At 52.9% G+C, this 22,510-nt stretch overlaps 1 protein-coding gene across 2 annotated transcripts in view; it reads left to right on the forward strand.

Moving 5' to 3' along the window:
• PHF21B (PHD finger protein 21B) overlaps positions 1 to 22,510 on the forward strand; it is an 85,340-nt gene that overhangs the window by 60,681 nt on the left and 2,149 nt on the right. For both annotated transcript variants that reach the window (XM_033118763.1, XM_033118764.1), the window contains exons 5-12: positions 1,787 to 1,927; positions 10,955 to 11,006; positions 13,313 to 13,389; positions 15,055 to 15,109; positions 17,570 to 17,592; positions 19,567 to 19,725; positions 21,186 to 21,261; positions 21,538 to 21,641. In XM_033118763.1, the coding sequence (XP_032974654.1) occupies positions 1,787 to 1,927; positions 10,955 to 11,006; positions 13,313 to 13,389; positions 15,055 to 15,109; positions 17,570 to 17,592; positions 19,567 to 19,725; positions 21,186 to 21,261; positions 21,538 to 21,641 (687 nt within the window). The remainder of the gene's footprint in view (positions 1 to 1,786; positions 1,928 to 10,954; positions 11,007 to 13,312; positions 13,390 to 15,054; positions 15,110 to 17,569; positions 17,593 to 19,566; positions 19,726 to 21,185; positions 21,262 to 21,537; positions 21,642 to 22,510) is intronic.

A 22,510-nucleotide genomic window follows, 5' to 3' on the forward strand; every position in this document is an offset into this window, starting at 1 on the left:
TCCCTCCGAGCAACTTGTGACTGCTTTTTGAGGGCTGCTTTTTGGGGCTGCGTAGAAAGTACCACTTCCTCCCTTTGGCTTATTTTCCTCTGTTCCCAACTTGGGGTCCGCCAAGCTGCCTCCCTCTTGTTTATGGCCGGTGTTCCTTCTACTTCCCAGCCTGGGGATGTTGGCACTCCTCTTTGCGGCAGCCGTGTGTTTATTGCATACAGTATATTTCTGGGAGTATTATGCTCTCGAGCCCTCCCACCCGTGGATGGTAGCTCCAGGGATTCTAAAAGCTTAAAGAGTTATCATGGCTGTGGTCAGATGGCAAGTGCCTACAAGGAGACGTGCACCCAGGACAGAGCCTGCTCCCGAGGGGGTGCTTAGCAGATGTTTGTTGGATAAGTGTACCCATTTCACCACAGCCTCACCAGCATTTAGTGTTGTCATTTTAAACACGTTTTGCTCATTTAATTGGTACAAACAGATGCTCATTCTTGAAAGTTGAATTATTCGGTTATTATTAAGCTTCAGTGTTTTCCCTGTGCTTTTTGAGAATTCTGACTCCTGTGTGACTGACTCATTTGAGGATATTTTTTTCTACTGGGGCTCTTAATGTTTTTCTTCCCATGAATATAAAAAGGGGCTTTTTTTTTTCCAATCCAGGGAATTCTTGGGTTTTAAAACTGTGGTACAAAGAAGAACAAAGAGCCTGCCCTTAAACCAGCAGAAAAACAGGAAGTTTTTTTTTGAGGTTTCTCGTGTATAGGAGCCTCAAATTTACCAGATAGGTACCACACGTCCTTAGGGGAGAAAAATACAAGTTCCAGTTATTCCTGGTTTGGGCTGATGCTGGTGAATCCCATTCCCTGGATCCATGAAAGAGAACGATTCTTCCCCAGTTCCCTGTCTAAGAAAATGCATGAAATAGTTGAGCCACAGATGAAGAGATTCCGGCCCAGTGCGAGGCTGGGCTGCAGAAGTCAGTTCCAGACTTCTCGGCCTCCGACCCTTCGCTCACACCCATGATAACCCTGACCTCTGGTGAGGGCTGGCTGAAGTGGGGCCCCTCTGGGTGATGCTTAGCGGAGTCTGGAGCCCACCTCCCCCTTCTCCACACTCCCCACCCATCCCTAAGCGTGGCAAGTTTCCTCCGAGTGAGAAAAACATCATTATTCCTACCTGCCCTCCCCCCAGGCCAGGTTTGAGAGCCTCAGACACAGTGGCCTGGGGGCCCACAGGGCATGGTGGGGAGTAGGCAGCCGGGCAGTGCAACCAGACAAACCTGGGAAGTCCCTGCCCCTCTGCTCCCTAACCCGGAGACCTCAGGCAAGGAGCACATCTGAGCCTCTCAGCCTCAGTTTACCTGCATTTGAGCTGGGTAAAGAAACCAACCTCTCTTGTCCTTACTGCCTGAGTCTTCCCAGCCTCCCTGGAGGTAGATATTTCAAGGATGCTGAGGTTCAGAGAGGCAAAGTGGCCTCCCTGAGGCCACACAGCTGGAAAAATGGTAGCACAGAATTGAGCCTGGGCCCTCCTGGCTCCCAGACAAAGCCCGTTCTTCTGCAGACCCTTCTCAGCGTGGAAAGGGCTGTCAGGAGGCACACGCCCTGGGTGCTGGCACCCATCGACTGGAGAGCTCGGTGCAAGCCTCCTCATCCCTCTGCGATCTTGCCACTCGAGGCCCCACGCCCTCTGGAGTGAATACACCTGTGGACCCTGCCCACCCAGGGCCCTCCCAGCTTCCCCGCCCCCGCCCCTGCTCATCCCTCCACCCCTCATCCCTCCACCACATTTTCAGGTCATCATCATTCAGCCTCAAGTGCAGACACAGCCAGAGAGCACGGCAGAGGCGCGGCCGCCCACGGAGGAGCCATCTCAGGGATCTCAGGCCACCAAAAAGAAGAAGGAAGACCGGCCCCCGAGCCAGGAGAACCCTGAGGTAGGACGGCTGTGGTGTGGGGGCCACTGCAGGACATGGTGCTGTTCAGGGGTGGAGACAGGCCTCCCTGGGGATGTGTGACAAGCCCAGGCCACAGCCACCCTGTGCAGTGGGGGCCCCAGTGGGGACCTGCCCAACAAGCCCAGGTTTCAGCTGTTTCGTCTCATGGATGTGTTCTCTGAGCGGCAGCGTGGGGCAGTGCTCAGCACAGGTTCTAGACCCAGACTGCCTGGATTTGTGTCCCAGCGCTGCCAGTTTCTGGAAACTGATTCCTGGGCAGGTCACATCTGATTCCTGTCTGTAAAAGGGCAGATGCACGTCTTCTCTCCTGGCAGTATTGTCGGGAGGGTGCTGGGAGTCAGTGTCTGCCCAGTGTGGCAGACGGGGTCGTGACCAGCAGGGACCAGAGGAGCAGGCAGGGTCTCACCAGAGGGGCAGGAAGCAGGAGGGATGGCATGTCAGCGGGAGGGTACTGCCTTGGCAACCACACGGAAGTGGGAAGGGACTCAGCGTGCCCAAGAAAGTCAGCTGGTCTGTGCGGACTACGTGAGAATGTCTGCACAACAGGATTAAATAGACTCCAGAGCCCGACCCTGGAGGACCTGGATGCAGCTGTCAGTCCGTGGGTAGTGGGGAGCCATAGACTATCTTGGAGCAGGACAGGAGAGTGACTGGATCATGTCGTTTGCTGGGGATTCATAGTCGACTGTTCACCAAGGTTGAGATGGAACCAAGTCTCCTGTGGCCCCAGGCCCAGTTCTGTCTCAAGAGAGACAGTCAGTTCGGTTCCACAGCACCATGTGAGGTCCGGGCCCGGAGCCCAAGGCTCCCTCGAGCACCCGTCTGTCCGCTGTGGGGTTTTGCCACACCCTGAACACTCAGGAAGGTTTTCTGGGTGGATTCTCTTTGTTCTCTCAAAGTATATCTTGGTCAATTATTGTGCATTTATACAATTAGTATAATTACGTATAACTACATAATTAGCATAAACACGTGTAATGGTTTAAATTGGACTTGCTATTACCATAGGTCCTGGTGTAGAAATCCTTATTAAAGTTTCTCTTTAAAGAGGGCTGGGCGCCGTTGTGCTGCAGGACGAGGGACTTGGTGGCACCTTTGGACCTATTGGTGACTAGTCCAGGTTCCAAGCACATGAGGCCAGAGGCCAGAGCAGCCCCAGAAACTTCGTCAGATGCTCCAGTCAGGAGGCTGGGTTGGTGGGTGGGGGCGCGGAGTTTTTGTAAAGAAGCAGTGACCGGTAGACCGGTAGACCGGTAAGTCTCAGCTGTTACGGTGGCTTCGGGATAGTGGTGTCGAGCTCCCCGTGCCCTACAGGCCTGCTCTCGGGGCCTTGTGCAGCTGGGGTGGGCCAGCCTGGTGGTCACCCGGCGGTGCTAAGACAGCGCGCGAAGTGCCGCAGAGGGGACGTCGGGTTTACCAGAGCCCCAGAAAGGCTCCTGGGCATCGGAGGAAGGAATATTTCAGTAGCTGTTGGACCTCAAGAGGTGTGTGCGAGGCATAGCAGATGGTGAGAGTGACCTGGGAGAGCGCTCGCTTCTGGCTAGGCGGGGCTCAGCATAGGTCAGTTGGTCCTCATAGAGACTGAGCGACCTGTGCACTAAGACTGTTGTTAACCTCTTGTGCTGATGGGGAAACTGAGGCCCAGAAGTAGTGACGGTCAGAGCAATCTAGCCTCGGCACTGCTCTAGGCATCCCAGGCCCTGTGCCATGCTGGCCCTCTCCACCTAGGTCACGTGAAGGGGGATCAGGATCCGGGCCAGAGCTGAACTGCCGAGGACAGTCGTGGAAAGGCTGACTGCTGTCTCAGGCTCTCCTCCTGCCCTGATTTTTCCTCAGGCAGCTCCTAGCCTTTCCTCCAAATAATGATTATCAGTGTGAAAGGGTCCCTATTACGCACCTTTCCAGGGCGTCACAAGGCTGGCCTCACCCTCCTCCAGGGCCCCTGCACTTCCGAAAGATTCCAGAGGGTCAGTGGACTATGGGACCATATCACCACTCTTGTATCCCTCTTTGCTGTGGCTGCTAGGGAGCTCACAGCCAAGTTCATGACCTACCTCCAGCAATTATATAGGACCTCTGACCTGCAGTATGAAGCCAGATATTATCTGCCTTCATCTTATTTCCCTACGTTTATTCTCCCTTCTCCTTACTTCCTTGTTTATTTTGTTTTCTATTTAAATGTGTTGTATGTATGCACTAAAAATCCTTTTTCTGGGATCAGAATGGATATCAGTAATGAGTGCTAATCTCAGGTATGTCCTACTCTTCCTATGACTAAGGTCAAAACCTTCTCTGAGATCCATCATAGTTTCCTTTTACATGGTTGAGATTGCCCCACTCAGTCCTGAAGGACACCAAGTGACCGCACACTCAGGGGTCCCTGGGGCTCTGGGATATCCTTGCACCAGGTACGTGCGGGACACACATGTGGATGGCTGTCCTAATGAGCCCACACAGCCACCCACGGAGATGGGATCACGTCCCCTATGTTGCAGGATGTGCAAACCCCAAATGCCTCCCTTGAGGTCATAGTGAGGCGTTTGGCCTTTCTGTAGCCCCACCTGATTTCAGTGGTGATGGATCGCGTGTATGTGAGTACATAGCACAAATGACAACTATTGGAATAATTAGGAAACACTTAGCATAGAAGGTTGAGTCTGGGCAGATTCGGTCACAGTCAGTCCACGTTGCTGTCAGATCATCTCAGCTTGGTCTGAAGCTTGCCTGGGATTTTCTGCTGTGACAATGAAATGGCAGGGTGGGCCGTGGTTCCTAACGAGGCTGTTCCTGTCTGGGACAGTTTGTGACATCTATTCACGTGCCGTGCATCTTCTGAGCCTCACGGTGGCCCTTTGAGGTGGGCAGGGAGCTGAAGCTTGGGCATATGAAGTAACAGTGCTCACCCGAGGCATTGCAAGGACAGGGGGCAGTCACCCCAAATCTCTGCCAAAGCTTCATAGCCAGCAGTGCCTCCTCTCCTCTCCCACGTCCTCAAGTAGGTGGGGCAGGAGCTATAGTGCTCATTTTAGAGATGAGGAGACAAAGGCCCGAGAGACCAGCCATGTTTGCTGTCACGGGCTCCTGGCTCCTGTGACCTGGACTCCTGGCTCCTGACCTAGGGTCTGTCAGCTACTTCCCAAAGCCCATGACTTCTTTAGGACAGCTGTGGCCTGTCCTGTGCCAGCCGTTATCCTGGCCTCGGGAAGCATCTGACCACCGTGTGCCCCGAGGAGGCCCAGCCAGAGCAGGGTTTCCAGCCCTGTAGGAGCCCTGACTGTAACCCCAGCCGCCTCTCTGAGCAAGACCTGTGCTCACAGATGCTCCTTTGTCCACGCCATCTCTCCTGCCTCGTCTCTCCCCCGGCTCTGGTCTCCCCGCCCATAAACGCTTGATCCTGGTCTGTTCACTCTGCAGCTAGAAGAGCTTTTCCAAAATTCAGAAATAACCAAGTCACCCCCCTTCCTGGAATCCATCCAAGCACACCTCCATCAGGAGCCTCCATCAGGATGGCTCTTGGATGTGCTCGTCTGCCGCAGACCCGCAGCAGTCACAGGTAGATCGGAGATGTGGCTGTGCTTCACTAGGATGCAGAAACACCCGCAGGGAACAGGACTAGTGCCGACTCCGGGCTCAGAATCGGGCGAGGGGACCAGGAGGGAGCGCAGCTCACGTGGGCAGTGTGTCCCAAAAGTCCTTCGGGCAAGACAGGCGTGGAACCAGGCTTTTGTGCTCATCCGGGAAACCACCTGAGCCTGGGCCACAGCTGCACGGGGGGTGGGGGCTGGGATGGGAGCAGAGAAGCCACGGCAACTGCAGACTTCCTACAAGGGAAGCGTAAGCAGGAGGGAGAGATAGCAAAAAATAAACTAAGCAGAGAAAAAAAGAGCTTGTGCCCCAAATGAGTCTGTTGACAGAATTCAAGAACACACGAAGAGATCCAGTGCTAAGAATGACAATCAAGAAAATCAACATTTGGAACCTGAATTTATTCCAGATGAAGCGAATATTGTGGAATACTCTCCTCATGATGACTTTTAAATAAGGTTGTTTAGGATACTCACAGAAGTTTACAAAAGGAATAACATCCGCTTCAAATAAATAAGGAATAATGAAGAAAAAAATGAAAATAAAACAAGATCAGGTTAACATAAAAATATTTGAAAATCTGGTATTGAAAAACACAGTGATTAGTGGAATTAAAAAAACCTTACAAGACAGGATGTGCAGAGATAATTAGTGCTTTGGAATGTGGCACCAGAGGTATAGCACAGATACACAAAGATGTTAAAAAAAACTACATTCATAGATATATGAGCAGGTAAGAGACGGGCGGGTGGAGAAACCTCGACGTTCACCTCATGGGAAAGTGGATGGAGGGGAAGGGAAGAAGCAATAACTGGAGAACGGAAGCTAAAAACTAGGATTAAGGCGCACTGGTGTGAGTTCTTAGATCAAAAGTCGTCTCCATCTATCAGGCGGGATTAACAAAAGCAAATCTAGAAGGTGAGACATGTATGTCAAAAGATACAAGAGAGAAATCATGGAAACTACTAACGTGTTTCCCCGAAAATAAGACCTAGCCGGACAATCAGCTCTAATGCGTTTTTTGTAGCAAAAATTAATATAAGACCAGGTCTTATTTTACAAGACCGGGTCTTATATAATATGATACGATATGATATGATATAATATAATATAACATAAACTATAATATAATACCGGGGTTTATATTAATTTTTGTTCCAAAAGATTCATTAGAGCTGATGGTCCAGCTAGGTCTTATTTTCGGGGAAACACAGTAGGGCAAAACCACAGATTACTCACGAAGGAATGACAAATGCACTGGGGGCTTCCAGCAGCAGCCCCCAGAAGACAATAGAGAAATATCTGCAAACTGCTAGGAAGAAGTAACTGCCAGTCATACCAGTGAAGTCATTTTTCAGAAGCAAGGGCAGAACAGAGACATTTTTAGGCATAGAAAGATTAATGAGAGTTTTATCACTCTCAAACCATTATTAACACAATTGTGTTTTTAAAACAAACGGAATAAAACCCTGTGGTTTAGCAAGAAGATGGGTGAGACCAGGGCAGGGTGGCAGGGGTAAGAAGCCACTGTGAGCACAGTAATTATTAAATGACAGGTAAATTTAAGCGTAGGCTGCAAAAAATACCCAGTTTTGTTTTTCAAAAAGGGGAAGGGAAAATTTTAGGCAACAATAACACGTTGGTCGGAGGTGATGTTTTAGAGGGAGTTAGAACGTGCTAAGGTCCGTGTTGTTTGGGGACAAAAGATAGAAATGCTGACTAACCTTAGACTTCATTAGAAAAATGTATAGTTAAGAACATATGCTTAAAACATCTAGGCTAATCACTCAGTATAATAAAATGCCACCTATAATTTTCAAATCAGCAAAGGAAAAAGAAGTGAATGGGGACTTTTTTGTCCCAAGAAGACAAGGAAAAGAGGTAAAAAGAAAGGATGACAAACTGAAAATACAAAATAAAATGGAGGAAATAAGTCCAAAGATAATCAGTAACCATAATCAAATGAAATAAGGTCCTACTCTTTTTTTTTAAGTTTTGTTTTGTTTTGTTTTTTTGTGGGGGAACAGTGTATTTCTCCAGGGCCCATCAGCTCTAAGTCATTGTCCTTCAATCTAGTTGTGGAGGGCACAGCTCAGCTCCAAGTCCAGTTGCCGTTTTCAATCTTTAGTTGCAGGGGGTGCAGCCCACCATCCCCTGCGGGAATTGAACCGGCAACCTTGTTGAGAGGTCGCGCTCTAACCAACTGAGCCATCCGGCCGCCCCTCCCATCCAGCCACCCCTCCGGCAGCTCAACAGCAGCTTGTTGTCTTCAATCTAGTTGTGGAGGGTGCAGCTCACTGGCCCATGTGGGAATCGAACTGGCAACCCTGTCCAGAGCTCACACTCTAACCAACTGAGCCATCTGACTGCCCCAGTAAGGTCCTACTCTTAAATAGTAGAAATAAAAAGAAAACAAAGACTTCAGAATAACAAGATCCAGTTGTGTTGTTTATAATAGGTCGACCTAAATAAAAAACCACACAGAAGGGCCAGCCTGGTGGCTCAGGCGTTTGGAGCTCCGTGCTCCTAACTCCAAAGGCTGCCGGTTCGATTCCCACATGGGCCAGTGGGCTCTCAACCACAAGGTTGCCAGTTCAATTCCTCGAGTCCCGCAAGGGATGGTGGGCAGCGCCCCCTGCAACTAAGATTGAACACGGCACCTTGAGCTGAGCTGCCTCTGAGCTCCCGGATGGTTCAGTTGGTTGGAACGCGGGCTCTCAACCACAAGGTTGCCGGTTTGACTCCTGCAAGGGATGGTGGGCTGTGCCCCCTGCAATTAACAACAGCAACTGGACCTGGAGCTGAGCTGCGCCCTCCACAACTAAGACTGAAAGGACAACAACTTGAAGCTGAATGGCACCCTCCACAAGTAAGATCGAAAGGACAACAACTTGACTTGGAAAAAAGTCCTGGAAGTACACACTGTTCCCCAATAAAGTCCTGTTCCCCTTCCCCAATAAAATCTTTAAAAAAAAACCAAAAAAACACACACACAGAAAGGTTGAAATACAGCAACAGTAAAGATGTATTATGTAAATACTAAAGGAACATCCATCAAGATGATTTAACAGTCCAAACTTGTATGCCCTATAACTACATAGCTGTAAGGCATGTAAATAGATGGCCAAATCATAAGGCAAGTTTGACAAATCCACAAAATGCAGTTTGGAACACACGTCCATTAGAAACTAATAGATCCAGCAGAACAAAAAGACTTGGCTGAGCTTCCGGTAGAAATAAGACAATGACTTAGAGTTGAATCTCCCCCTGCAACCGCTGCGAACTAATACTGAGCAACAAGTAAAAGGGTTTTTTCCTAATTTTGTGAATTTCAAACTCTACCAAGAAAATCTACAAACTGAGAAAGAAAAACGTGGGAGTGTTGTCAGGCCTCTGAGGTCAGAGCCATGTGGGGAGCAGCGGCCGGCCTGGTGCGTGAGTACCACAGGGCCAAGGTTGCAGAAAGCGTCCGCCACACGTGCTCCTTGTGGATCCATTCATGAGACACAGGCTGGAGGCTCAACCGCAATCGACCACGACACAACGGGGACCGCTGGCAGCAGCAGTGAGGCAGGCACCTCACAGAATTATCTACCGAGTACAGCCAAAACGGGATAAGGACGTGGGAAGAGAGTTTAAATATGACATGCTCCGATAATGTACAAAAGACTCGTCTAAGGAAAATTGAGAGAAGGAGGGAGAGAGGGCGGGAAGTGAAAGAACCTCTCAAGTGGCTCGTCTGCCATAGTTGGGACTGTCAGTGAATCAGAGACTATCATTTAAAACTGACAAATCGAGGAGAACTATTTTTAACAGCATAGAAGTAAAAATTAGAAAGGGGGAATGAACAGTCACTATTTGAGCTGATGTAGAGGGCCCAAGAGAATTGATGTAAAACTCCCTCAGACAGTAAGAGATCTGGCATGGTGGGTGTGTAATCTTAAAGTACAAACATCAATAGCCTTTACAGAGACACATATCCACCTGTCAGTAGAAGCTTTACATTTACAGAAAACCCCATTTACAGTAGCAACCAAAAGGTTAAATGCTTAAGAGTAGTCATAATATTAGGTTGATGCAAAAGTAATTGTGTTTTTTGCAATTATAACCTTTTAAACCGCAGTTAACATTTGCACCATCCTAATACAAATATTCAGTGCCCACTTGAATTGTTTGCAACCCCTGAAGACAAAAAGGGATATCCATGGCATGGGTAGGAAATTTACATATTATAAAGTTGTCGTTATGCCGTAAGTTAATTTAGAATTTTAATGTCATCCCAGTAAATATACCAACTGTTCCCTCATTCTCAGAACTACTTGAGATGGTTTCTAAATTTCCCATGAAGCAATGAGCAGAGCCAAGGAAATTGAACGGGAAAACAGGGAAGGGATTCTGATCCGACCGGACGACTGTGAAACCTTCATAATTTGAGTGCAGCACTAGCTTGTGAATAGATAGGCAGATTTAAGGAGTAGCATAGAATGTACAGAAATAGACCCAAATATACATACATGCATTGGATCGTTTAGTACATGATTAAATCAGCTCCCTGAATCAGTGAAAGGTGGGAAGATGGAATTTTCAGTAAGTGGGACCAGAACAAATGAGTGGTCATATAGAAAAAATGAATCGGCACTTCATACCATATACACCAAGATAATTTCCAAATGGATCAAAAATTTAAATGGAAAATGTGGAGCTATTGGTACTAAAGCAAAACACAGGCAACTTGCTTTATAACCTCAGAGTCTGTAGCCAAGATTCAAAAATCCAAACACTGCACAGGGAGACACTGATAAATTCCACGACATACAAATTTTTACAAGTCTACGTGGTCAAAAAAAGCCCCAGTGGAGCATAATTGCTAACTCCATATGTGTGAGCTGCATAGTGACTTCCTCCCAAGAGGACAGAATGGAAAGGGGGGCAATCCCAGTGGAGAAGCCTGGCGGACACACCTCAGCCAGGTGATCAAGGTCAATGTCACAGTGATAATCATGCTGACAGCCTGTGCCCCTGTTACGATGTGATGAGAAGGGCCCTTCCCCTCCGCGGTCTTCCTCCCAAACCCGTGATCCCGGTCTAAGCCTGAGAAAAACGTCAGACAAATCCCAGCTGAGGGGCGTCCTACGACATTCCTGCCCCGTCCTCAAAACTGCCAGGTCACCCAAAACGGGGAAGCCTGAGAGACTGTCACAGCCCGGAGGGGCTAAGGAGACACGACAACTGGATGTCACATGGGAGCCTGGGTGGGATTCTGGGACAGAGAAAGGCCATTAGATTAAAACTGAGGAAACCAGAATAGATAAGCCAGCCCCATAAGCAGGTGCTGAGCAAATGTTTGTTGAATGAGTGAATGGCTGAGTGAATGAATGAATGGGGACGGTGCTTTGTAACCCTTCTCTGTTTCCTTCTCAGAAAATCGCCTTCATGGTAGCGCTAGGCCTGGTTACGACGGAGCACTTGGAAGGTAAGGTCTGCAGGCTGGGCCGGGACTGGCCCACAAGACGGGGTGGGGGCCAGGCCGTCTGCTGAGTTGGCGTTAGACAGAAGCAGCGGGTCTCTGGATGCCCCAGGTCAGAAGGCAGCGCCCGAGCATGAAACAGCTTCTGGGAGGCCTGCCCCAGGTGCCAGGCGTGGTCGTCACAGACAGAGAAACCCTGCCCGCTCTCCCTGGCTCCGTGACTGCACAAAACCCAATGTGGCGATTTCTTATTTCAGTGGAGGGACCGTGTGCGTGCCCAGCACCCCATTTAATACCTACTCAAGCTTGGGCAAGTTACCGAGCTTCTTCTCTGTGCCTCAGTTTCTTCATCTGTAAAGTGGGATAATAACCAAACCTTCCTTGTGGGATTGGCAAAGCACCAAGAGGAGTGCCCAGCATACCACCTCCCCTGCCAGCGAACTGGCCTGTGGGCTTACCCGTATGTCTGCAACAGTCGAAATCAGAACCTTACTTTATTGGAGCAGGAGGTCAGTGTGACTCTGCAGGGCTGTTTGACTTACAGATTAGCTGTGAACACCGTCACAGAATCTTAGGGCCAGGAAAGCACAGAAACCAACCCTCTTGTTGCACGTGTGGGAAAGCTGAGGCCAGAGAAGTTGACTCACTTGCCCGGAGTCACACAGCCAGTCAGTATCAGGCCCAGCCTGGGATCCAGGTCTCCGATCGCCCCGCCCAGTGCTCTCCATGGCTCCAGCCTCACCAGCTAAAGTCATTTTATAAAGTGCAGTCACCCACCCACATAAATCTGGATTCCAAAAGGAAGACTAATGTGCTTGTCCTTCTTAACACTGAGGAGAAGAAGGGAATGAACTGAGTCCCACAGTGCCCGAGGCACTTACAGTCTTTAACCTGAGGTAGAGGCTGTCTGCATCGTGATAGGTGAGTTACAGGCCCAGGGACAGGAAGAAACCTGGCGAAGTCACACAGCTCTTTGGGGGCCACGCCTCCCACTGCACAGCTGAGTTAGATGTGCGGGGGCAGTGGGCCCGGGCCTGTCCACGGTGGCCTCCCTTTGTGTCTGTCCCCTGGGGACTTGCTCCCGGGAGGCAGCTGAGGCATAGATGTGGGTGGGGAAGGAGAGGGACGCGGCTCAGCCTCTCAGACCCCCAGGCTCCGCTGACCTGGCGCCAGGTGGGGCAGTCCCCTCTGAGCAGCCCCTGCTCGTGAACTCCCTCTCCTTCTGCAGGGCAGGGTCGGAAGGCGTTCTCTGAACTTTCCGTCTCCTATTTGAACTTAAGTGTAAGGAGTCCAGCTGTGCTTGGCTGCCTTTGAGAGCTGTTTATGCTCCGACTTTGGAGCCCTGGAGGCAGCGTGGGGACTGGCCCAGCAGTCATGTCAGAGGTGCTGTGTCCAGGTCCCGGTTGTGCTGAGTGCTGGGTGACCTAGGGCAAGCTCCTTCCCCATTCTGACCCTCAGTGTCTTCAGCTACATCTTCAAACTTGCAGGGCTGTTGTGGGGACTGAGATCAAAGGGCTTTGCTAATATATTTGTGATGTTATGATTTATATAAATAGTCCTCATTTTGATTACTCTCCCCCCACCCATCATACCATAAATAGTTATTTGGACTTTTTCTTCTTCCGTAGAGGGGCTGAGGTGCCTTACAGGAAACGCGCAAATAATATTTTAAAAGTTCCAAAGGAAATATCAGGTCCAAGAGGCAGAGATTAGAAAATAACATGAAAACAACTACACAACAACAGCAGGTCACAGGTCCCACCTGGTTGTCACAGCAGAAAGGAGAGACAGACAGACAGTCACGGAGAGAGAGAGAGGGGAGACACTGTGTGCAGTGGTCCTTCTCACTGCATGGACACACCAGTCTCTTGGAAGAATTCTGGGGCTTCATGGGGGCAAAGCCTACCTAAGCAGCAGGTGTGCTTCTGGTCTCCCCAGGAGCCCTGAGCCTTACTCTGCCCCTCAGCCAGGCCAGCCTCTGACCAACAGGCATCTGTTGTCCCGAGGGTCCCAAGAGAGACATCTCTGGGCCACGTGATGGCACACAGGGGACCTTGTACTGAGAGTGGGTACCTGGATTCCAGGTACCTGCCAGTTGGTCCTGCAGCCTGAGGCCTGCACATCTGTCTTGCCTCCGAGTGAGTGATGTCTGGAGGCCCCAACCCACCGGGGGCCACTGTGGGGCGTGGATGCTGTACAGACAGAGAGGCGACCAGACAGGAGGGGCAGTCATGCCCAGGGCTTGTGGAAGAAGCATGCAGGGTTCCCAGGGCAGGAAGGATCCAGTAACCACTGCGTCTGTGCCTTTCCAGAAATCCAGAGCAAGCGCCAAGAGCGGAAGAGAAGAAGCACAGCCAACCCTGCCTACAGCGGCCTCCTGGAGACAGAGGTGAGGCCCGGCCTTCACTGCCCCGGGGAAGGGGAGGCTTCCTGGGGCCGGCCTCCCTCACCTGCCCTCCGGGGGTGGGAGTCCAGGGGGTGACAATCACTGAAGCCATTCTTAACCCCCCGAGTTCAGAATTAACAGAGAGACGGTGCAGGAGATCCAAATATCTGCCATATTCCTCACATGAGCTGCATGGGGCGCCAGGCGTGGCTGCAGGGTGCAGCGACGTCCTGATTCTTCACCGGATGATTAGGCCTGGCGTCCGGCCACAGGCAGTGGGGAGTGACACCCTGGAATTGTCCCCTAGACTGGAAGCAGTTTCCTGAGGATCCCTACATCCAACGCTGGGGCAGCCTTCCTAAGTCCCCTGGCTGAGGAGCGATGTCCCCAGAAGCCAGTGCCTGGCACATTCCAGACTCCAGCTGTCACTGCCAGAGGCCAGCGAGGGGGGTCAAGAAAGTGCCATTCTCGCCTTGCTGGGGTGTTCGTCAGTCTGGGCCAGTTGCCCCAAATCCATGGCTGGTGAAACTGAGAAGGGGGTTCTCCCACGGAGCGGTGACTCCTGCCATTGCTTTGTCGGGAGAGCTCACGTGTGCCAGCGTCCTCTGGCTTCACGACCCGCCCACCTTGCGGGGCTTGTACCCTCCCCCTGCTGCTGCTCAGAGAACACGCTGGAAGTGTGTTTTTCTACCCATCCACTTCCTCGATTTTCTGGGCGAGCCCTGTTCCTGAGACAGTGCCTCGAGCCTGTGCCCCATTTGTAAGAATGTCTCTGAGTTGTCTCTCGACGTCCACCCAAAGAAATGGTGGGTTCTTTGTGTCAGAGGGACCCTGTTCCCTTTGCAATGTTCATTGATGAAACTGTCCCCTGCTCCCTGGATGTGTAAAGCCATAGCCTAGTCTCTGAAGTCTGTGGCCAGGGCCAGAGATGGCCTGATCAGCAAACCCAGGACCCTCGCAAAGCCTGTGACCTTGGGCCCTGGATACATAGTAGTCTCAAGAGTAGCCTTTCCATGGTTCCTCCCGTGGCCCGCAGCACAGCACAGCCACACCAGAGACAGGTTCAAAGCCAATCGCACACCTCTAGAACAATCGGAACAATCACAGCCAAAGCCACCGAGAACCAACAAGGTCTAGACCAGCATGGCCTGTGAGTGGTAGAGCCACCCTTCTGGAAAGTACCGGAAACTTCCATGTACACATGATGCTTTGGCTGCTCTTTGTCTAGCACCCAGGTTCCTGGGCCACATGCCAAAAGTGGGGTTTAGGGAGCCAGTGCATAACACCCCTCATTTCCCCACCTGACTCCAGAACCAGCGGAGAAAGAAGACGCAGGAGACAGACAGGTGGACAAGCAGATGTCCGCTTTGTTACTGATTTGCGCCAGCGTGGGGTTGCTAACACGTCCTTGCTGAGTGTGACCGATGTCCCCACGGAGGAGGGCAGGGATGCACTCCGCCCTGGTGAGGGGCAGAGCCTTTGCTGACTTTTGCCCCCCGCTGACCCGCCTCTCCCCTATCCTGCGTCCCGTTTCTGCCTCTGGCCGGGGGTGGAGTCCCGAGCCTGGGTGGGGAGCCTGTCCCAGTGAGCCCTGGGCAGGAGTGTAGCCAACGAGGGCTCCTCATACTCACGACTGGCTGGTTTGGTGTTGTTTTCTGTCCTCTGCAGAGGAAGCGGCTGGCGTCCAACTATCTCAACACCCCCCTGTTCCTCACAGCACGAGGTAAGCATTGTGGGGCTGTGCCAGGATGCTCTGGGGCTGTGGCCAAGGTGGCTTTGGTGGCGCCAGTCTGCCTGTCCACGGCAGTGGCGTAGTCGCTTTCTGGTGACAGTCCATCCCTAGGCCCTGCACGCCATGGCCTCCTGTGTCCTCCCCAGCGCTTTGGCGGGGAGGGCTGGTGGAGAGTGCGCCCGTCGGGCAGGTGCAGAAACAGGCTCTGAGCGGTACTGTGGCCACGGGTCACCCCCAAGGACAGACCCAGGCTGTCCCCTCTGTCCCTCTCCTGGGTGTGATCCTGAACAGAGAACCAGGCCCCGTGGTGCCAAAGGCCACTGGCAGGACGTGCCCACCTCAGGGCTGACCTGGGTCGGGGTGAGGACGATGGGCCAAGAGGGGCCTCCCACCTCCACGCTCCTCCCAGCACCTGCAGCTCCAGCTTGAGCTGCGTGGCCTCTACCCTGTGGCCCAGCCCAGGCGCCACCTGCTCCCACACAGGCCTGGAGAGAACCTCCCTCCTCCCCCACTGCAGGCAGCAGCAGATACCCCCCAGCTGAGCTGCTGGCTCTCGGCCCACACCTCACACACCCTCACGTGCCTGCCCAAGGCAGCGAGAGAGCCCAGGCTAGAGCCCAGGCTGCACGTGGGAGTCCTGGGTTCCCCGCTCAGCCCTCCCTCTGACTGTGTGGCCAGGGTCAGACCCTCCTCCCAGGCCTCAGGCTCCTTCCATGTAACAGGGCGCGAGGCTCCGCAGCTCTGGCAGGCTGGGACCTGGCCCGAGACCCTCACCCCAGGTTGTACAGGCCCCACCCTCCTGCCAGCCTCGCCCCATTGCAGGACCTCAGAGCCCAAGAAACACACATCCACAAGTACAGCCAGGAGGTCGCTTTTCTTTTCAATTTAAAAAAAAAAATAGTCTTAAGGGCAGGAAATGACTGCCCGCTTGTTGGGACTCCGTGTGGCTTTCAGCACGTCCCTGGGCGCTGGTTTACTGATCTATAAAATCAGCCTATAAAATAGGCATCTGCCGCTCAGCTGGGACAGTGGCACGAGGGGCAAACCTGACAGCACTTTGTAAACGGGAGGCCTGTGCACACACAGGAGCTGGTCTTCCCACTGGACGGTATGATCTGCAGGCAGGTCTGACCCAGAAACCAAAAGGAAAACCACGTTTTGTGATCATTAAAATGTGTGGTTTGGCATTACCTGCTGGAATGCGAGTGGGTTACAGACAAAAAGGAGTTGAAAATAAGTCACTTTGAGGTGTCCCTAGAGTGATGGTTCCCTCCACTGGACACGTTACTGCTGCCATGTCCCTCAGAGAGCTCAGGGGCCATGATGAGTCTGTCCAGTGGTGGGTCCTGGCGGTGACCAGGGCACAGACCCTTACTCCCATGATGCCCTGGGTGAGAACCAGCTGCCCCTGGGGCCTGTGATATCCCATCATGCCCTGGGTGGGAACCGGCTGCCCCTGGGGCCTGTGATATCCCATCATGCCCTGGGTGGGAACCGGCTGCCCCTGGGGCCTGTGATATCCCATCATGCCCTGGGTGGGAACCGGCTGCCCCTGGGGCCTGTGATATCCCATCATGCCCTGGGTGGGAACCGGCTGCCCCTGGGGCCTGTGATATCCCATCATGCCCTGGGTGGGAACCGGCTGCCCCTGGGGCCTGTGATATCCCATCATGCCCTGGGTGGGAACCGGCTGCCCCTGGGGCCTGTGATATCCCATCATGCCCTGGGTGGGAACCGGCTGCCCCTGGGGCCTGTGATATCCCATCATGCCCTGGGTGGGAACCGGCTGCCCCTGGGGCCTGTGATATCCCATCATGCCCTGGGTGGGAACCGGCTGCCCCTGGGGCCTGTGATATCCCATCATGCCCTGGGTGGGAACCGGCTGCCCCTGGGGCCTGTGATATCCCATCATGCCCTGGGTGGGAACCGGCTGCCCCTGGGGCCTGTGATATCCCATCATGCCCTGGGTGGGAACCGGCTGCCCCTGGGGCCTGTGATATCCCATCATGCCCTGGGTGGGAACCGGCTGCCCCTGGGGCCTGTGATATCCCATCATGCCCTGGGTGGGAACCGGCTGCCCCTGGGGCCTGTGATATCCCATCATGCCCTGGGTGGGAACCGGCTGCCCCTGGGGCCTGTGATATCCCATCATGCCCTGGGTGGGAACCGGCTGCCCCTGGGGCCTGTGATATCCCATCATGCCCTGGGTGGGAACCGGCTGCCCCTGGGGCCTGTGATATCCCATCATGCCCTGGGTGGGAACCGGCTGCCCCTGGGGCCTGTGATATCCCATCATGCCCTGGGTGGGAACCTGCTGCCCCTGGGGCCTGTGATATCCCATCGTGCCCTGGGTGAGAAGCCCCAGCCATACTGGGCCTTGTGGACTCCAGTCCTTTTTGGCGCTCCTCCCATGCCCGCTAACATGTTCTCCACCCTTCTTCCCTGTGCTAGCCAATGAGGAGCCCTGCTGGAAGGTACGTGTCCCCTCTCTTCATACCTGGGGGGCGGGCCAGGCTTTGCACAGTCCAATAGGGCCATTCCTGGCAAGGAAGCGCCCCCAGTGTCCTGCTGCCCTGGAGTGGAGCAGAGGCCGTCGGGCTCTGTCCTCAGTGCTAAGAGCTTTGCACCCAGTCCACATCCCCGCCTGCCTGGCAGTCGTGCATCGCCATGGGGGGCAGCCCACAGGTTCAAGCAGGAGCCCTCCTTGCTCTTACTGAGGATGCAGGGACATCAGGAGCCGCAAAGCCCAAGGACAAGCAGCCAATGCTGGGTGCCAAGTGGGCTGTACCTGGCTCTGCCTGGCCTTACTATGTGATCCTGGGCAGAGCTGCTCCTCTCAGGTCCTCACTGCCCACCCCTCGAGAGGCTAAATTTGGTAGCCCCCAGGGTCTGCCCCCCATGTCCACATTTCTGTGATCCTGTGAGACCCCAAACCCCTCTGCATACACCACGTCCCTGTTACCCAGGATATTGGCTGGTCATGACCTCATCTGAGGGCATGGTCTCAGAATTTATTCAGTGATTTCCTTTGCTAAGTTTCAGATCTAATTCTAAAAGACTTTCCCAGTCCCTCTATTGCCTGTAATGGTCCAGCCCCTAAGACGCAATAGGTGATAGGTATAAACTCCAGTTAAATCATGTTATTTGCCAAGAGAACATTGCAGTGTCACAGATTGGTGCTGGTGGGCCTGGCACTATTTGCCTGCAGCCATCCTGTGCCTAGCCAGTGCCAACATGAGGACGGGACTCCGGGAGCCTGTGTCCTGCTCCAACAGAGCTCACAGTGCTGGAAGGGCCTTGGTTTCAAGGGAGGAGACCCAGATGCCAGTCCGGGCTCCACCTCTGGCTCACTGTGACCTCGGGCAGGTGGCCCACCCTCTCTGGGCTCTTGAACTGAAACGAGAGGTGAGGGCGGGGTCTCTGAGGCCTCGTTTCAGTCTACTGCCCGCTCCTTAGGGACAGCCCAGGGATCCAGTGTCGTGTTAGGGGTCATCCCAAGTGAGAGCCCTCTGGTCCCTTCCACCTGTGAAGGTGGAAGATGCTGCTGACACACGGATAGGAGCAGACATAACCTGCAGGGAGAAGGGTTCTGTGGGGTGGTACAAGATTGTTCCGATTGTGCAGGTCACTGGAGGACTGGTCACTCCTCACTCTCTCAGGGCTGCTCACAGTGCAGCTGAGACTGGAAAGGTAGTGAGCTCCCTGTCCCTGGAAGTGTGTAAGCAGAGACTTAACAACTAGATGATGACTGTGTACAAGGGACATTGGAAGTTCCCTCATCCCAAGGAGAGGGGAAGTGACCCTTTATTGGGTTCCCACAGATCGTGCCGTGTGTGCCTTATGCTGTTGAGTCTCCCAACAACCCATGGGGCAGTTATCATTGGCCTGCGTTACACTGTGGAAACAGACTGCAGTCACCCACCCAGGATGTAGGAGACTCCAGGTTAGATTGAGGTGCTATTAGGATTAAAGAGGACCGTGAATATGAGCACCCAGTCCCAGGCCACAGCCTGCCTCCGCGCGGCAGTGGACGCATGAGGACCCTATAGAGGGGAGCTTTGTGAGCACTGGCCTCCCCCCCACTCCTAGATATGGGCCTTTGGTACAATTCGGACCCCAGCGGGGTCTGTTTCCTAAGCCACTGCAGGACCCCCTGCCCTGCCCCCCACACTTGGAGTCCTGGCCTCAGGGTGGAAGAATCAGGATCCAGGGAGCCCCTCTATGCCCGCCCTCGGCGTGGTCACCCGCCCCAGGAAATGTGACCCCTGCTGGCTCCTGGTTTCCAGGCTTCTTCCCCTACTGTCACCTTCATTACCTTCGGGCTTATAGCTCTCTCCCAGGCCTGCTGAGAACAACTAGCTGTGTCACAAGCAGATCAAGGTGGCAGCTGCCCGCCGCCCCCCCACTTCTGGCCTGGCTGACCACCCCCCCCCATCTTCCTCTTTCAGAACGAGATCACCCACGATGAGCACTGTGCTGCCTGCAAGCGAGGAGCCAACCTGCAGCCCTGCGGCACCTGCCCGGGGGCCTACCACCTTAGCTGCCTGGACCCGCCCCTCAAGACAGCACCCAAGGGCGTGTGGGTGTGCCCCAAGTGCCAGCAGAAGGTATGGGAGGCTGTGGGTGAGCCCGTCCCCCGGCACAACATTTGAGGCTGCTCAATCCTGTGTTTCCTGGGTCCCTGTGGTGGGCGCAGGAGGGGTGAGGTTTCTCAGCCTTGGCACAGTTGATGATGCAATTGACACACCTGGATAATCCATTGTGGGGGCCTTCCTGTGTAGTGTGGGATTTTAGCAGCGTCCCTAGCTAGCTAGGTGCCGATAGCAGCCCCCATCATGGCCATCTCAGACACTGCCAGCTAAAGACCATGCATGTCGACTGAGCAGAGGTGTCCCTCTGAAACTCTCGTACTTAATGACTCCACCTCAGAGCTCCAAATTCCTCCCAGGTAGAGCAGGACTGGCAGCGCAAACCACAAAAATAGTAATGACAAAAATGAAAAGCTATCAAATTAGCAAAAACAAATAACACTCCCTTCTGGTGATGATGTGGTGAGACAGGTACCCGTACACATTGTAGTATTTTATGAAGTGATTTAAAAATGTGCATACCTTTTTTTAAAAAAAAACGTGTATACCTTTTAAACGCAGAATTTGCTTTGGGGAATGTAGTCTAAGGAAATAATCCAAATACAGATAAAATTCTGTGCATAGAGAAGTTCCTCACCCTTTGATTTATAAAAAGGAAAAGATAGAAATAGCTTAACTTCCCAACAGTAAGAGATGGTGAAATAAATTCTAGTGCTTATACTCAATGAGATAGGATGTGATCACTGAAGAGAATTTTTTACAAAAATTTTGTGATTCTTTGGGACTTTTTTACGATATGGAATTAAGTCTTAAAAAAATAAAAATAAAAACCAGGCTTTATAGCTGCTATATAGTTTGATCATCCGCTATTTAAGAAAAACTATGCAGGATGAAAACCTGGGGAAACAAATACTTCCAAATGTTCATATCGGGTGTGGCTGGGTGGTAGGACGAGCAGTGCTTTTTTAAAGTATGCTTTTCCACAGAATGTCTTACTTGTAAAATCACAGGGGAATTCTCTTTATTTCAAAAAACACTAACTGGTGAATTCCTTCATCCCAGGTTTTGTGGAGACCTAGGGAGAACGGGGTCTGGGGGGCTGTCCCCTGTGGGGGCTGCTAGCCCTGCATTCTGACTGCCTGGAGGTCACAGCCCTTTGAGGGGATATATAGAGGGAACACATTCCTGTTCCCCATTTCAGCACGATGGTTGGTCCTCACTGGGTCCCCAGTTTGTCCCTGGATGCTCTCAGGTCCCCGGGACATGTTTGGGGTCCCGGCAATAAGCAGGTTCCAGCCTCGTGGGGCTGCTGTTCTTACTGAGCAGCCTGTGTGAGCCAGACCGTGTGGCCCCGTCCCCTGGTCACAGTTGAGGAACCTGCAGCTCAGGGAGCTCGTGCCTCCCCCAGGGTTACACAGCCAGGGAGGGCACGGCAGGCCCCAGCCTGTCTGCTTGCTCATTTCCCCTCTGCTCTCCAGGCCTTAAAGAAAGACGAAGGTGTGCCGTGGACCGGGATGCTGGCCATTGTGCACTCCTACGTCACCCACAAGACAGGTAGGACACCCTTAGGGAGTGGGAAAAGGCATCTACTCCCTTCTCGGCAGCCCCACCCTCAGCCTCCGGACTCACCTGGGCCCCAACTCTGAAAAGAGGGACCCTGGGATTGGCCTGTGTGCAGCGCACTTACTGTGGGAGGATGGCGTTCTAGACCCCGTGCATCCAGGCAGGGCCACTGGCTCCTGCAAGGTGTGGCAGGACCAGCCTGTAGGCATAGACCCCTCCCGCTCACCCACGGCCCTGCCCTTGCTGACCTGCCCCTGTCTCTCCTAGTCAAAGAAGAAGAGAAGCAGAAGCTGCTGCAGAGAGGCAGCGAGCTGCAGAGCGAACACCAGCAGCTGGAGGAGCGGGACCGGCGCCTGGCCGTGGCGGTCCAGGTGGGTTGGAGGGGGGCGTGCTACCCTTAGAGCCACAAGACATAGATCCAAAGCTTCACTGCCCGGTTACTGAGGCCCCAGAGGAAGTCAGGCTCGCCAGTGTCACTCAGGGAGTCAGGAGGTGGAGGACACAGCTCTGTGACTCGTTGGACAAAGTGGTGATTGAGTATCCAGCCCTGCTCCTTCTCAGCTCTGTGACCAGCAAGACCCTGGCTGTTTCTAAACCTCAGTTTCCCCTTGTGTAAAGTGAACAGAATGATTTCTCCTCCGTAGGGTGGTGATAAACAAGACGATGGTGATGGTGGTGGTAACAGCAGTGCCACACCCAGTAAACTCTTTAAATGTACTATCTCATTTAACCACATGAAGAGGCTCTGTGGTTATTCCTGTCTCAGAGTTTTGGACAGTCTCAGGGCGTTTAAATTATTTGCTTGAGCAACAAGTAACTTTAACTCGAGGTATCAGTCCTTAGTGCTTTACTGTATTTCCATGATTCACATAAAGGCTAGAAAAAGACAAGAGCACAGCAGGCAAGAGAAAGAGCAGAAACCTGGCTGCAAACTAAAGGTTTTCAGCAGCTGCTATAGCCTCGCCAGAACTGGCTCTGAGCCTCCTCCAGGAGGAGGAGAAACCCACGTGGTCAGCTAGGTGGCGTCACCATGAGGGAAAAGACTCCCACACTCCTGCATGAGCACATTTCTAGCTCTATGTCCGAAAACAAACTTCGGTGCATCTGGCTGCTGTTTAATTCCATTTTGGGCCGCTGCCTGGTTTTTGTGAGGCCCTCTGCCTGGTTTCTTTTAGGCCTCTGCAGTAGAAGGGGAGGGGCTTTGGGAGAGAGGGCCGCGGGGTGGCTGCCCCAGGAGGCC

Source organism: Rhinolophus ferrumequinum, chromosome 10 (genome assembly GCF_004115265.2).
Source record: "Rhinolophus ferrumequinum isolate MPI-CBG mRhiFer1 chromosome 10, mRhiFer1_v1.p, whole genome shotgun sequence".
Taxonomy (NCBI): domain Eukaryota; kingdom Metazoa; phylum Chordata; class Mammalia; order Chiroptera; family Rhinolophidae; genus Rhinolophus; species Rhinolophus ferrumequinum.